The 13,601-nt window shown below is 35.8% G+C and overlaps 1 protein-coding gene and 1 pseudogene across 1 annotated transcript in view; one reads left to right on the top strand and one right to left on the bottom strand.

Moving 5' to 3' along the window:
• The window catches only part of BRWD3 (bromodomain and WD repeat domain containing 3), a 54,740-nt gene extending 41,548 nt beyond the window's left edge, over positions 1-13,192 (bottom strand). The window contains exons 1-6 of the mRNA XM_017855298.1: positions 12,993-13,192; positions 11,579-11,672; positions 6,428-6,577; positions 4,408-4,484; positions 1,609-1,777; positions 400-513 (exon numbers count right to left, since the gene is read on the bottom strand). Of these exons, the coding sequence (XP_017710787.1) occupies positions 400-513; positions 1,609-1,777; positions 4,408-4,484; positions 6,428-6,577; positions 11,579-11,672; positions 12,993-13,162 (774 nt within the window). The 5' untranslated portion in view covers positions 13,163-13,192. The remainder of the gene's footprint in view (positions 1-399; positions 514-1,608; positions 1,778-4,407; positions 4,485-6,427; positions 6,578-11,578; positions 11,673-12,992) is intronic.
• LOC108517404 (proteasome subunit alpha type-1 pseudogene) lies at positions 6,848-7,713 on the top strand (annotated as a pseudogene).
• Positions 13,193-13,601: the final 409 nt, after the last annotated feature.

The raw sequence follows: 13,601 nt of genomic DNA, 5'->3' as shown, positions 1-13,601 counted from the left end.
TTAAAGGAGTAAATACCTTCTTGTATACTTTCAGATTGAACTTTTCTTTTAAAAAAGAATATTGGAACATGAATGAGGACTCAAAATACCACTCAATTCTACTAAGTGGCAATTCAGATTAAAATAAAGCCAATTATTTTCATGACTTCACAAGCTGATTAATTTATCTCCATATTCAATGAGCATCTAATAGACTGAAGCTACTGTGCCAGGCCCTACGAAGGATACAAAGATTAATACTGTTCAGTCAGCTTCCACAAGAAATATATAATTAAGCAGAGCAGATAAGACACTGTATATATTATTATAATGGAATTAGGAATATAAATATATTCAGACTGATTAAAGTTAGTGCTCTTGAGGCTACACAGAAAAAGGTTATAACAGGTTAACAATTACCTCATCTCCCATTTGTGGAACAAATGGGGAACGTCGGGGTATAGTATCCAAGATCCACTGAGGGGCAAACCATTCTTCATTAGGCTCACCTGCCATAGAAACCAGTCCTCCTTTCTAAAACATAAAACATGAACAGTATATGTATAAAACACAGTTCTCCAATACATAAAACACATAGACAATAGCATGAAAATAGTAGGTAGAGAAGATTAAAATTTCAGGTTACAATGAAACCTAACGTATATAAATTTGAATGATTTTGCTTTATTACATACAACTTTTCTGCCAATAAAAAAATCCCGTTACTAAATTTTAACTGACAGGTAATAACTTGACACTATATACTACCTGAAAACCATAACTTTTACATATGTCTCTTGACTACCACATGAATTCAAATGTAAGAATAAGTTTTTGCCAATAAAATAGTGATAATCTAGAAAATAATTATGTCTACTAAAGCAAAAGACTACAGAATGTGTCCATAATCAATTTTGAAGTTAAAATTAAAATAACTACATAAACCAAGTCTTTAAATCATTTAAATGAATTTATAGTGGGGAAAAGAAACTGTCATTGGGATGAAATAAAAACATAAAGGTAAGCCAGGCACAGTGGTACACAACAGTAGTCCCAACTAACCAGGAGGTTAAGGTGGGAGTATTGCTTGAGCCTAGCAGTTCGAGTCTGCAGTGTGTTATGATCATGCCTGTGAATAGCCACTGCACTCCACTCTGGGCAACATAACGAGACCCCATCTCTCTAATAAAAACACCAAAAAACAGTGGAATGGAGGGAGAGTCCTATACAATTTATCATACTCTTCCATGTTACAAGTTAAAAATGTTAAAAATTAGGACTCAAAATACCACATGACAAGAATAATAATGTTGTCAGATAAGAAATGTTGTCAGATAAAGGTGACAAGAATAATAATTTTGTAAGACAGTAGTTTATTTTAGGACATTGCTACATTTTAACAAATGATTGTGAATATGTTTGAATAACAAATTATAATGAAACATTCTAGCCTCTACCTTTGGTAACAGAAAATTTCAAAATTCTTTACATTTTGAAGTCAAACTACTTTTACTTACTTTCTCAGATGAAATGTTATTTTAGAGAAAAGTTAATGTTACTATTAAATATTTAAGCATCAAAGGCAAAACCAAAAAATAACAAAACAAAATAACTTATAAAGTTACAAACCTTCTTTCTAGTCTGCTTAGGTTTCTTTTGCCTTTCTTCTAGGGACTTCAAATTTTCCTCATCAGAGCTGCTGCATATTTTCCGTGTTGTCTGTCTGGTTTGTCTTTTTGGGGGTTGTAAATTTATTCCAGCATCTGCTGTCCAATCAGAATATTCACTTGATGAATCACTGTAAATAAATCAAAATTATGGATACCTAAGTACAGAAAAGGAGTAGTTTTACTTAATAATTGAAAGATCATTCTGTAATCAAACAGCATTATAAATGACATGGCTGGATTTTGTTCTAACTTAAGAGAAAAAATATCAGCCAGGCGCGGTGTCTCACACCTGTAATTCCAGCACTTTGGGAGGCCGAGGTGGGTGGATCACAAGAGATCAGGAGTTCGAGACCAGCCTGGCCAACATGGCAAAACCCTGTCTCTACTAAAAATACAAAAATTAGTCGGGTGTGGTGGCATGCGCCTGTAGTCCCAGCTACTTGGGAGGCTGAGAGGGGAGAATCACTGGAATCCAAGAGGCGGAGACTGCAGTGAGCCAAGACCATACCATTGTACTCCAGCCTGGGTGACAGTAAGACTCCATCTCAAAAAAAAAAAAAAAAAAAAAAAAAAAAAAAAAAAAAAGAAAATCAATATGAATAGAATTTCAATCATTATCTTAGTAATTTTAATGAAATCCTCCTTGGATTTCATTAAATCCAAGAAGGAATTAAAATCCTGCCCAAAATCACAAAAGCTTCTTCAAAATAAAAAAGCATCTTATTCTTGGAAATGCTGAAATGGGATTATTTTAAAACGGAAATAAATACATATACAGTCATATACAGTCATGTGTCACTTAACAAAGGGGATACTTTCAGAGAAATGCATCATTAGGTGATTTTGTCATTGTGTGAACATCATACAGAGTATACTTACACAAACCTAGACAGTATAGCCTACTACACAGCTATGCTATATAGTAGAGCCTATCGCTCCAAGGCTACAAATTTGTACAGCATGTGACTGTACTGAATACAGTTGGCAATTTTAACACAATGCTAAGTATATATCTACACAATACTAAGTGTATATCTACACATAGAAAAGGTACAGTAAAAATATGGCATAAAAGATTTTTAAAATGTATACCTACATAGGACACTTAACATGAATGGAGTTTATAAAACTGAAAGTTGCTGGGGGTGAGTCAGTGAGTGATGGTGAGTGAATGTGAAGACCTAGAACATGACTGTACACTACTGAAGACTTTACAAACACTACACTTAGGTTACACTAAATTTATAAAAAAAAAATATTTCTTCAATAAGAAATTAATCTTAGCTTACTGTAACATTTTACTTTATACTTTTAGCTTTTTTAAACTTTTGACTGTTCTGTAACAACAGCTTAAAACACATTGTACAGCCGTATTTTTTTTTTTTTCTTGAGACAGCGTTTCGCTCTTGTCGCACAGGCTGGAGTGCAATTGTGCAATCTCGGCTCACTGCAATCTCCGCCTTGCGAGTTCAAGCAATTATCCTGCCTCAGCCTCCTGAGTAGCTGGGATTACAGGCCTCTGCCACCTCGTCTGGATAATTTTTGTATTTTTAGTAGAGACGGGGTTTTACCATGTTGGCCAGGCTGGTCTCGAACACCTGACCTCAGGTGATTCTCCCGCCTAGGCCTCCAAAAGTGCTGGGATTACAGAAGTGAGCCACCACGCTCGGCAAATTTTTTCTTTATATCCTTACTCTATAAGGTTTTTTTCTATTTTTAAGGTTTAATTTTTTTCAATTTTATTTTAAAACTTTATTTAAAAACTAAGACACAAACATTAGCCTAAGCCTACAGAGGGTCAGGATCATCAATATCACTGTCTTCCACCTCCACATCTTTTCCTGTTCCACTGGAAGGTATTCAGGGACAAAAACACATGGAGCTTTTATCTCCAATGATAATAATGCCTTCTTCTGGAATATCTCTTGGAGGACCTGACTGAGGATATTTTACAGTTAATAATTTATTACAAGTACGACAAGTACACTCTAAAATAACAACAAAAATTATAGCATAAACTGAGCATACTGGTGTATGCCGTACATAGCACCTGTACACCCTGCTACTGGTGTATGCTGTACATAGCACCTGTAGCACCTGTACACCCTGCTACTCAGGAGGCCGAGGTGGGAGGACTGCTTGAGCCCAGGAGTTTAAGGCGTGCCTAGGCAACATAGCAAGACACCATCTCTAAAAGAATCGAAAATGAAATGAAGAAAACATAATAATATATAAGTATAGTATAGTAAATAAACCAGTAACATAGTTGTTTATTAAGTACTATATACTGTACATAACTGTATATGCTAAACTTTTGTATGACTGACAGTTCAGCAAGTTAATTTACACCAGCATCCCGACAAACACGTGAATAATGCTTTGTGCTATAGTGTTACAATGGGTATGATGTCACTAGGTGACAGGAATTTTTCAGCTTCATTATGGGACCATTGTCATATGCACTCCGTCCGTCACTGGCCGAAAGATCATTATGCAGAGGGTGAATATAATTGCCAAGATGTAGAATCTTGAATTTAAAAAGAATCTTATTTTGTAGATGAAGAAACTAAAAGGCCCACAGTGACGTTAGAAATATATTGGGAGAGCCAGGATCACATCAGGTCTCTCGGCTTCCAGCCAGTACCTTTTCTACTATAAAATACTATTTTAATTCTGATTTTACCAATTTCCTACAAGAACATAATTTCATATTAAAACTGTTCAATAAATTCGACCAAATTGAAATCATTAAAACTACCTGGAAGAACTTTCGCTTTGCCATTCAACAACAGGATCCTCTACTGAAGCATCACTTGTGCCAACAGTTTCGTCTTCCTACAACAAAGAGCCAGCAATTAAGATATATGGATATTACCACCTAATGTATTTCTAGTTAAAAAACCACTACCTATTTCACAGCATTTTTTGAATTCTGCCCTCAAAAAATGCTCTCCTTAAAATGCACATAATTATTGTTCTACGTATATCTGTAACTCACAACTAAGTCTACTAGGTATTTCTAAATTTCTGGCATCATTATCTTATTGATATAAAATATCTTTTTATGATTTCAAAGACTCAATTCTTAAGTCCAAATATAACCCTCTGAAATACATTAGAAACATTGTTTTAAAAATGCCTATATGTGTCTATCAAGTTAATATAATTACGCTCCACTAAAAATTTTAATTATCTTTTTTATGTAAAATTTTAAATACAGTAGAGAGAACAGATAACCCGTGTACACAATCTCCAGTTTAGACAATAATTCACTTCTTATTTTATCTATACCCTCACCCACTGCCTTATACTCTTAGCATCAGTTTGATGCACATCATGACCAAAAAAACCATTTTAACCATAAATATGTATTAAGATTAGGATTTGTTTTAGACGTACAACCATAATGTTGTTATCCTATTACATTTAAAAGGGAGCATCAGGCCAGGCACAGTGGCTCATCCCTGTAGTCCCAGCACTTTGGAAGGCCAAGGCAGGCAGATCACCTGAGGTCAGGAGTTCGAGACCAGTCTGACCAACATGGTGAAACCCTGTCTCTACTAAAAATACAAAAATTAGCAGGGCATGGTGGCATGCACCTGTAGTCCTAGATACTTCGGAGGACGAGACAGGAGGATTGCTTGAACCTGGGAGGTGGAGGCTGTAGTCAGCTGAGATTGAGCCACTGCCCTCCAGCCTGGGCAACAGAACAAGACTCTGTCTTCTGTTTGTTTGTTTTGTCTTTTTTTAAAAGGTGGGGGGAGCATCAGTTCCTGAACAGTGATTATTCTTTTAAGATCAAGATTTCATATGGGTGGGGGTGGGGCATGAATGGAGGACATCTTTGATAACAGTTTAAGAACTGTGAATGGGGCCAGGTGCAGTGGCTCACGCCTGTAATCCTAGCACTTTGGGAGGCTGAGGCGGGCAGATTACCTGAAGTCAGGAGTTCAAGATCAGCCTGGCCAACAGGATGAAACCCTGGCTCTACTAAAAATACAAAAATTAGCCATGCATGGTGGCACATGCCTGTAATCTCAGCTACTGGGGAGGCCAAGGCAGAAGAATCTCTTGAACTTGGGAGACAGAGGTTGCAGTGAGCCAAGTACGTGTCACTGCACTCCAGTCTGGGGACAGAGCAAGACTCCATCTCAAAAAAAAAAAAAAAAAAAAAAAAAAATTGGGAATGGCACGAGAATGAGAGTACCATATATTGTCAATGCATGATTAAACCTTCATTATGCATTTAACAATGAAAGCTGTTAAGAGAACAAAAAGACTGGAGAACAGAAGAACAAGATGAAAAGAAGCTACACTCTTTATTCATTACCATGAAAAGGTAGATCTGAGAAAACCAACACTCAATGATCTCCATGAGGGGTGAAGTCAATAATAACAAAAAATGTGTATATTATGTTGATTAGATAGCCAACCAGTTCTGAAACTGTGGAACTTATTAAAGCTCTTTATATTTCGCTCCTTTCCATTTCTAGGCTGATTTTCTCTTAAACTCTTTTTTTCTCTGTGTCAAAGGCAAACTCTTGCTTGCATATTTGATACCCTCACGAAGACAGCATCTGAGGTACAAATCCAAGAAGACACCTAAAGGAATTAAATATGCCAAAATATACCTACTAAATGTATTATTAATGAACAAATCTCTTACAAGAATATAATTAAAATAATTTTCTATTAAAGAAGTGACCCTTAAACCCAAATGGATGATACGAACTGGGAAACAAAAAACTACATCAAATAAATACTAGTATATATCTAACCTCTGAGGAGCTGTCTGAGTCTTCCTGTACACCTGAATTTTGACATGAAGGTTGTGAATTATGCTCTATGTTGGACCGTGTTTGGTAAGTATGCTGACGTTTGCGCTGTGTCCTTCGTAAAGAACGTCCACAGCTAGGCTCGTAGTCATTCTGTAAAAGAGAATAGTAACAAATTTTAAAAAAGGAAAAGCTCAGTAAACATACAAGGAACATATATAAAGGAAATTAGGTGGGGGGTAGGGGTGAGTAGGAGATGAGAATAAGTTCCCCCAAAGAAAGCCAACATATAACTATATTTATACATATTTAACCCACTTTCCACTAATATTGATCACTCTCCTATTTTGTAAACCTTGTGATAAAAATTAAAGACAGTGCTGAAAAGTCTGGGTTGCAAAGTCCCACAGACTTCTCTGTAAAATGCAGAGTGACAGTTTAGGCAGCAACTCCTTGATCCTCAGTTTTGCCAGAGGCTGCAATCAGACCTGTGCCGGAACCACGTTTGGAAACCAGTATGACAATGATATCATTGTCTGGAGCAGGATTCATCAAACTGACTATGCAATGGAAGCTGTTAAAAAAGGTTCAGCCACAGTTGGTCTGAAATCAAAAACCCATGCAGTATTGGTTGCATTGAAAAGGGCACCATCGGAGCTTGTAGCTCCTCAGAAAATATTCTCCATGTTGACAACCATATTAGTATCTCAACTGCAGGGCTTACTGATGATGGTAGACTGTTATGTAATTTTATGTGCCAGGAGTGTTTCGATTCCAGATTTGTATCCGACAGACCACTTCCTGTGTCTTCTCTTGTATCTCTAATTGGAAGCAAGACCCAAATATCAACATAACAATATGGCTGAAGACCATATGGTGTTGGGCTACTTATTGCTGGTTATGTTGATATGGGCCTCGCATTTCCAAACTTGGCCATCTGCTGACTATTTTGACTACAGAGCTATGTCCATTGGGACCCGTTCTCAGTCAGCTTGTACTTACGTGGAGAGACATATGTGCAAATTTATGGAATACAATTCAAATGAACTGGTTAAACACAGTCTGCATGCCTTAAGAGAGACAATTCCTGCAGAACAGGACATAACTACAAAAATGTTCCCATTGGAAATGCTGGTAAAAATTTGGAGTTTATAATGTATAATGATGATGATGATGATGCTGTGTCTCCATTCCTGGAAGGTCTTGAAGAAAGGCCACAGAGAAGGGCACAGCCTGCTCAGCCTGCTGATGAACCAGCAGAAAAGGCTGAAGAACCAATGAAACATTGAGTGACAAGCCAGCTGGCACAGCCTGCTCAACCTGCTGATGAACCAGCAGAAAAGGCTGATGAACCAACGGAACATTAAGTGATAAGCCAGCCTATGTATGTATTATCAAATATGTAATAATGCTGGAAGACATACTGATTACTAATCATCAGTAGAATGGTAGTGGAATGGTATGTTTTAGGAATCAGTCCAGATTTGAGCTTTTTCTAAGCAACCTCACTAAAACCATATAATGGTGTACATTTTTCTTTGAGATGTCTATATAATCATTTTCTAGAAAGTACAGGTATCTGTACTAATATTTTTATATGAAAAAAGTGTGTTTGTGATTTTAAAGCCAACTGTAAAATAAAATTGTTTCACTTACTGAAAAAAAAAAAAATGTCTGGGTTGCAAGAATTTGCCCATTCATAATTTACATATGCCACATTATTCAGAATTATTATAGGATGAAGCAAGACATTACAGTCACATTTGTGTATATATAATGTGTATTTATTTAGTTATTCAAAAATCTAGAAAACTTTTTTAAAGTGCTAAGATATATAAGCGGATTTAATAATCTACTCTTTTGTTCATTCTAGATTAACACTGAGGACTAAACTCTGATCTTTTATTTCTCTTGCCCAAATTTCTATCTAAGAGGCCTTCTGCAGGGGTGGCCTCTTAGATACTTTTTATTCTAGATATTCTAAAGATCTAGAATATCTAAGAGGCCTTCTGCGGGGGTGGACATGGGAGGGGAGGTTCCACGCTTTACAAACCACAAAGTCGCATCAGAGGGGTTTTACTTAACCCTATATAACATGTTTTAACTTTCCAGTCTGACTCTGGTATAACATCATACAACAGAGAAAGAAAGAAATCAAAATATTTTAACCGCAAATATGTTTCTTTGTCATTTCTTGAAATAGCCTGGTAAAGCTGTCTTAAAATCAACATTCTGTAGAGAATCCCTTTCTCTTTCCAGGCCTTTTCCTGATCCAGGAGAGAATCAACCAAGAGTCTGGCACTTTTATTTAAGTCTGAAAAGAAACATTTGCTATCTACTCTCTGTGAAAAAACTACCTAGAAGCTTCTTCTGCATAATGAGAATCTTGGTCTCTAAAACTCCTTATCTTAACCCAGACATTTCCTTCCATTGATTCTAGGTCTTTAGACAATAACTTAACTCTTTCAACTAATTGCTAATTAGAAAATTTTAGAATCTACCTATGACCTGGAACCTCCTCCGCCACAACCCCTGAGTTGTCCTGCCTTTCTGCACCAAACCAATGTACTGTCTTACATGTACTGATAGATGTCTTGTCTCCCTAAATTGTACAAATTCAACCAGTAGCCTGACCATCTTAGGCATGTGTTCTCAGGACTACTTCTTGAGACTGTGCATCTAGTCACTGGTCACTTATATATGGCTCAGAGTAAATCTCTTCAAATATTTTACAGAGTTTGATTCTTTCATCAACAGCATTCTTAAGATTCTTAAGAGTTAAAAAGTATCTTTAGAATAAATTTATTCCAATCTCCAACCCCCCACCTCTGAAATACAAAACTAGGTCCAGGAGAGAGTTGTTTAAAATAAAATGAAATAATAAATCTTAGATTACTTCTAACAACAGAAGGGAAAAGACTCAAAATAATCTACATACAAAAGTAACAATTTAATTTTGGAACTGAAATATAAACTCTGTTCTTTTTTTCTTCTCTTGCTCAAATTCCTATCTCAAGCTTCTGGGGAGTCATACCTTACAAACCATAGAGTCCCATCAGAGCGGTTTTATTTAACTCTATATAACATGGCTTTACTTTTCCAACCTCACTTTGGCATAACATCACATGACAGATAAGGAGGGGAATCAGAGTATTTTAACCCCAAATGTTTCTTCGCCATATCTTGAAATAGCCCTGCAAAGCTGTCTCTTGTGGGGGAAAACCTACATTGTGCAGAGGACCCCCTTTAAGAGAGAATCAAGTAAGAGTCTGGCATCCTCTTAAGTCTGATAATAAACATTTACAACTATTTTCTCTGAAGTTTGCTACCTGGAGGCTTCATATGCATAATAAAGAATCTTGGTCTTCACAAACCGTCCTTTTTTTTTGAGACAGCGTTTCACTCTACTTGCCCAGGCTAGAGTGCAATGGCGCGATCTCGGCTCACCGCAACCTCCGCCTCCCAGGTTTAAGCAATTCTCCTGCCTCGGCCTCGGGCCTCAGCCTGCGAGTAGCTGGGATTACAGGCATGCACCACCACGCCCAGCTATCCAAACCCTTATCTTAATCCAGACATTCCCTTCTATTCATTCCAGGTCTTTAGACAAAAATTCTTTCAACCAATTTCCAGTAAGAAAATCTTGGATTGGAAATTGACCTGGAAGCCCACTACCCACCTTCCAGTTGTCCTGCTTTTCTGCACCAAACCAATGTATATTTTACATCTATTGATGTCTTATGTCTCCCTAAAATGTATACAACCAAGTTGCAGCCCAACCATCTCAGGCACAGAGTCTCAGGATCTCTTAAGGGCTGTGCCACGGACCACCGGTCACTCATTTTGGGCTCGGAATAAATCTCTTCAAATATTTTAGAATTTGACTCTTCATCAAAGGCACACAGACACACACAAATTCATGCCATGCTTAATCCCTTATATCCCACTGAGGATTATTTCTACTATTTGTGGACAATATAGAAGAAAAGAAATTGAGTTACTATGGATAACTTACTTATAGTTATAACAAGAATTGGCAGTATATTCATTTAGTAAACAGGTCAAAATAGAGATTTAATTTTAACAACTAAAATTTGAAGTGAAAACTATTTTATTCTAACCTTTACAAATACAAAACATTACTATTGATATTCCATTTAGCTAAGCTGCAATCCTAGAATGTAATTAGGAACCAACAAGTTTAAAAGTGTATGTAAATGTTTCACATTTTCAACATAAGCAAAAATATTTGCAGACCTAAGTACCCTGTCCATTAGTCTCAGTCAAGTCTGATGTTTGATAAAATCAGCTTAGTAGGAAAAAAGAATAAAAATCACTGTTCTGAGTCNCTGTTTATCAATTATGGAAAAAAAATTCAAAATCAGGGTCCATTACCTAGATTTGTTTAACAACATCAAAATCATCCTAGACTCTTCAAATTACCACACTCTACAGAAATTATGGTTAAATTTGGGAACAAAATTATACATTTGGTGTACCTGAGAGTGTTCTGCTTAGCAGTTTCTTTCTATAGTACATCACAATATACAGATCATGTTTTGCTCCTAAATGATTTGGTAAGCCAGGAATGGGTCTAGGGTAGGGATCAGCAAACCTTTTCTGCAAAGGACCAAAGTGTAAATATTTTTTGGCTTTGCAAGTCATACAATCTCTGTTACAACTATTCAATTCTGTCTTACAGCCTGAAAGCAACCATATACAAGATATAAATAAGTGAACGTGGCTGTGTTCCCATAAAAATTAACAGAAATAGGTAGCAGAACTGATTTGGCCCATGGGCTATAGTTTGTCAGTCTCTGGCCTAGGATATCTGGATCATTTGTTTTACACTCTAATTAGTGATCTGATAATATATTTAAGGTTCCACTTTGACCATATAAAAATGGTTATTTTAATACAAGTATCTTATACCTACAATGACCACATGTCCCAGATTTGGGGGGACACTCTTGACTTATAACTTTATTCTTATTAATAATAATCATATATCTCAATTTGTGGCTCAAAAAGTAGGTGCCTTATATGCAGATACCTACTAAAATAGTCTCTTAATACATAACTGCTGCCTCTCAAAAGCCTATTATCTACAAATATTTGCAAATAGTGTATCCCAAAGTATTGTAAAACTATACTTACCCTTTGAGTAGTGTAAGATGGCTTTTTCTTCTTTTCAACTGTATAAAGACTGATTTCTATGTCACCTTTTGCAGTTCGACATTCTTCCTGTACCCTAATAACAAGTCAAAGGTCAAAGTAACAGAAAATCATCAAAAGAAAACCAATCATCTAAGAATCAGATAACAAAATACTTTTAAACATATAATTTGCCACCTGAACTATTTTAGGTGTATAATCTAGTGGCATTAATTACATTTAGAAAGTTGTGCAACCATTATCAGCATTTCCAAAACTTTTCATCACTTCAAAGATAAACTCTGTGACCATTAAGCAATAGCTCCCCATTTTCTCCTTCTTTCTAGCCCCTGAAAACCTCTAATCTATTGTATGTCTCTATGAATTTGCCTAGTCCAGATATTTCATATAAGTAGAATCATATAATATTTGTCCTTTTGTCCCTGGCTTCTTTCGCTTAGCATGTTTATCCATGTTGTAGCAGGTATCAGAACATTCTTTTCTGTAGCTGAATGATATGCTATTTTGTACATATACCACAATTTGTTTATCTGTTCATCTGTTGGTGGACAATTGAGTTGTTTCCACCATTTGGTTATTGTGAATAATGTCACATTTAACACTGGTATACAAATGTCTTTGAGTCCCTGCTTTCAATTCTGCTTTCAATGTTTTGAGTAAATAATCATTTACTCCAAAGACACAAGTTAATTATGTCTTTCTTTTTTCTTATTACTGCTGCCTTCTTATAGCAGAAAGTAGAAGAAAAGGAGAAACCAAATTAATTTTGCTACTTGTTGGTTGATCTGGTAAAAGCTTGGTTAGGAAGATACTTGATTAAAATGAATTGTACATATTCTCTGTAAATGTCCTTTCTCTTTTCTAAATCTATTTCCAGTTGCTGTGGAGTATCTGAAAGTTGTTATTACAGCAAATTTCAGGGTTTACAAATACAAATAGGGATTGTAAGTTTGAAATTAATCCTAATGAAATTCTTTCATCCAATGAAGTCTACCTAAATGACATTTCTAAAGATACTCTAAGCACCAGCATCTAGCAAATAATTGTATTCCCAGGCTGCTCAAATGTTAGGGTCCATATACCACTCACATATTTAATTACGTAAGACCTCATGAGTTCTTAATACTACTTGTATTCTTTTCTTCAAATCTAGGCTATAAACTGAGAACAGAGATAATGTTTTGCATTTTCAATATTCCCCAAAGCATTCAGCACAAAGCTGAAGATAATCATTATTTGTTATGGAGTGAACTCACTGGAATAATATGGAAAAACTAATGCATGACTAAACTGTATTTTAAAATACCTCATTTACTAGGCTAACATAGTACATTTCAATTCACTTCCTAAGAATAAAGCTTTAAATTTTCTTCTAAATGTTACCTTATTGACTCACCTACTAACTCCATTATTTAGTTCATTGACCACCACTCTTCTACTCCATGCCATGAGATCTCTTTCAGTGGCCATCTGGCTCCGAGGAGCATTGTTATGCATTTGTCTAACACCTTCAATTTGACTACTATGTCTTCGAAGCCTGATGTTTGGGGAAGAAGATATGTCCATGTTTGGACTTCTCAGAGCTAAAACAAAAACAAAGAAAACTGTCACTTTCTGAGCAAAGGCACCCCAGTTTTCCAGAACACAGCTCTAAATAAGAGAGTAGATTCAAAGATAGTACTGCTGTAAGAATTGCTATCCCTTTGTTCTATATTTTCTGTACCCTCCTTTATGTTTTTCATATTGTTATAAATAAAGCAAGCACTCTTATTGAGAAATGTTTGAAATTTTTATAATTATTTTAATTTTTTTTCAAAGTAGTTTCACATCTGACATCTACTAAATGCTCACTGAATATAAAAAAATGTATTCAACATGATTTGGAGATTCACAAATGTTTATTAGTGCTAGTTCAGGAAGCAGCTTTTTGATCTAAATTCTATCTTTATTCTCTCCATTACAGTGTTTCTAGATAAAGCATCAATAAAACTTTCAAAAATGTTAA

Source organism: Rhinopithecus bieti, unplaced genomic scaffold, assembly GCF_001698545.2.
Source record: "Rhinopithecus bieti isolate Rb0 unplaced genomic scaffold, ASM169854v2 scaffold_41692, whole genome shotgun sequence".
Lineage (NCBI taxonomy): Eukaryota > Metazoa > Chordata > Mammalia > Primates > Cercopithecidae > Rhinopithecus > Rhinopithecus bieti.
This window is presented reverse-complemented; position numbering and strand designations above follow the sequence as displayed.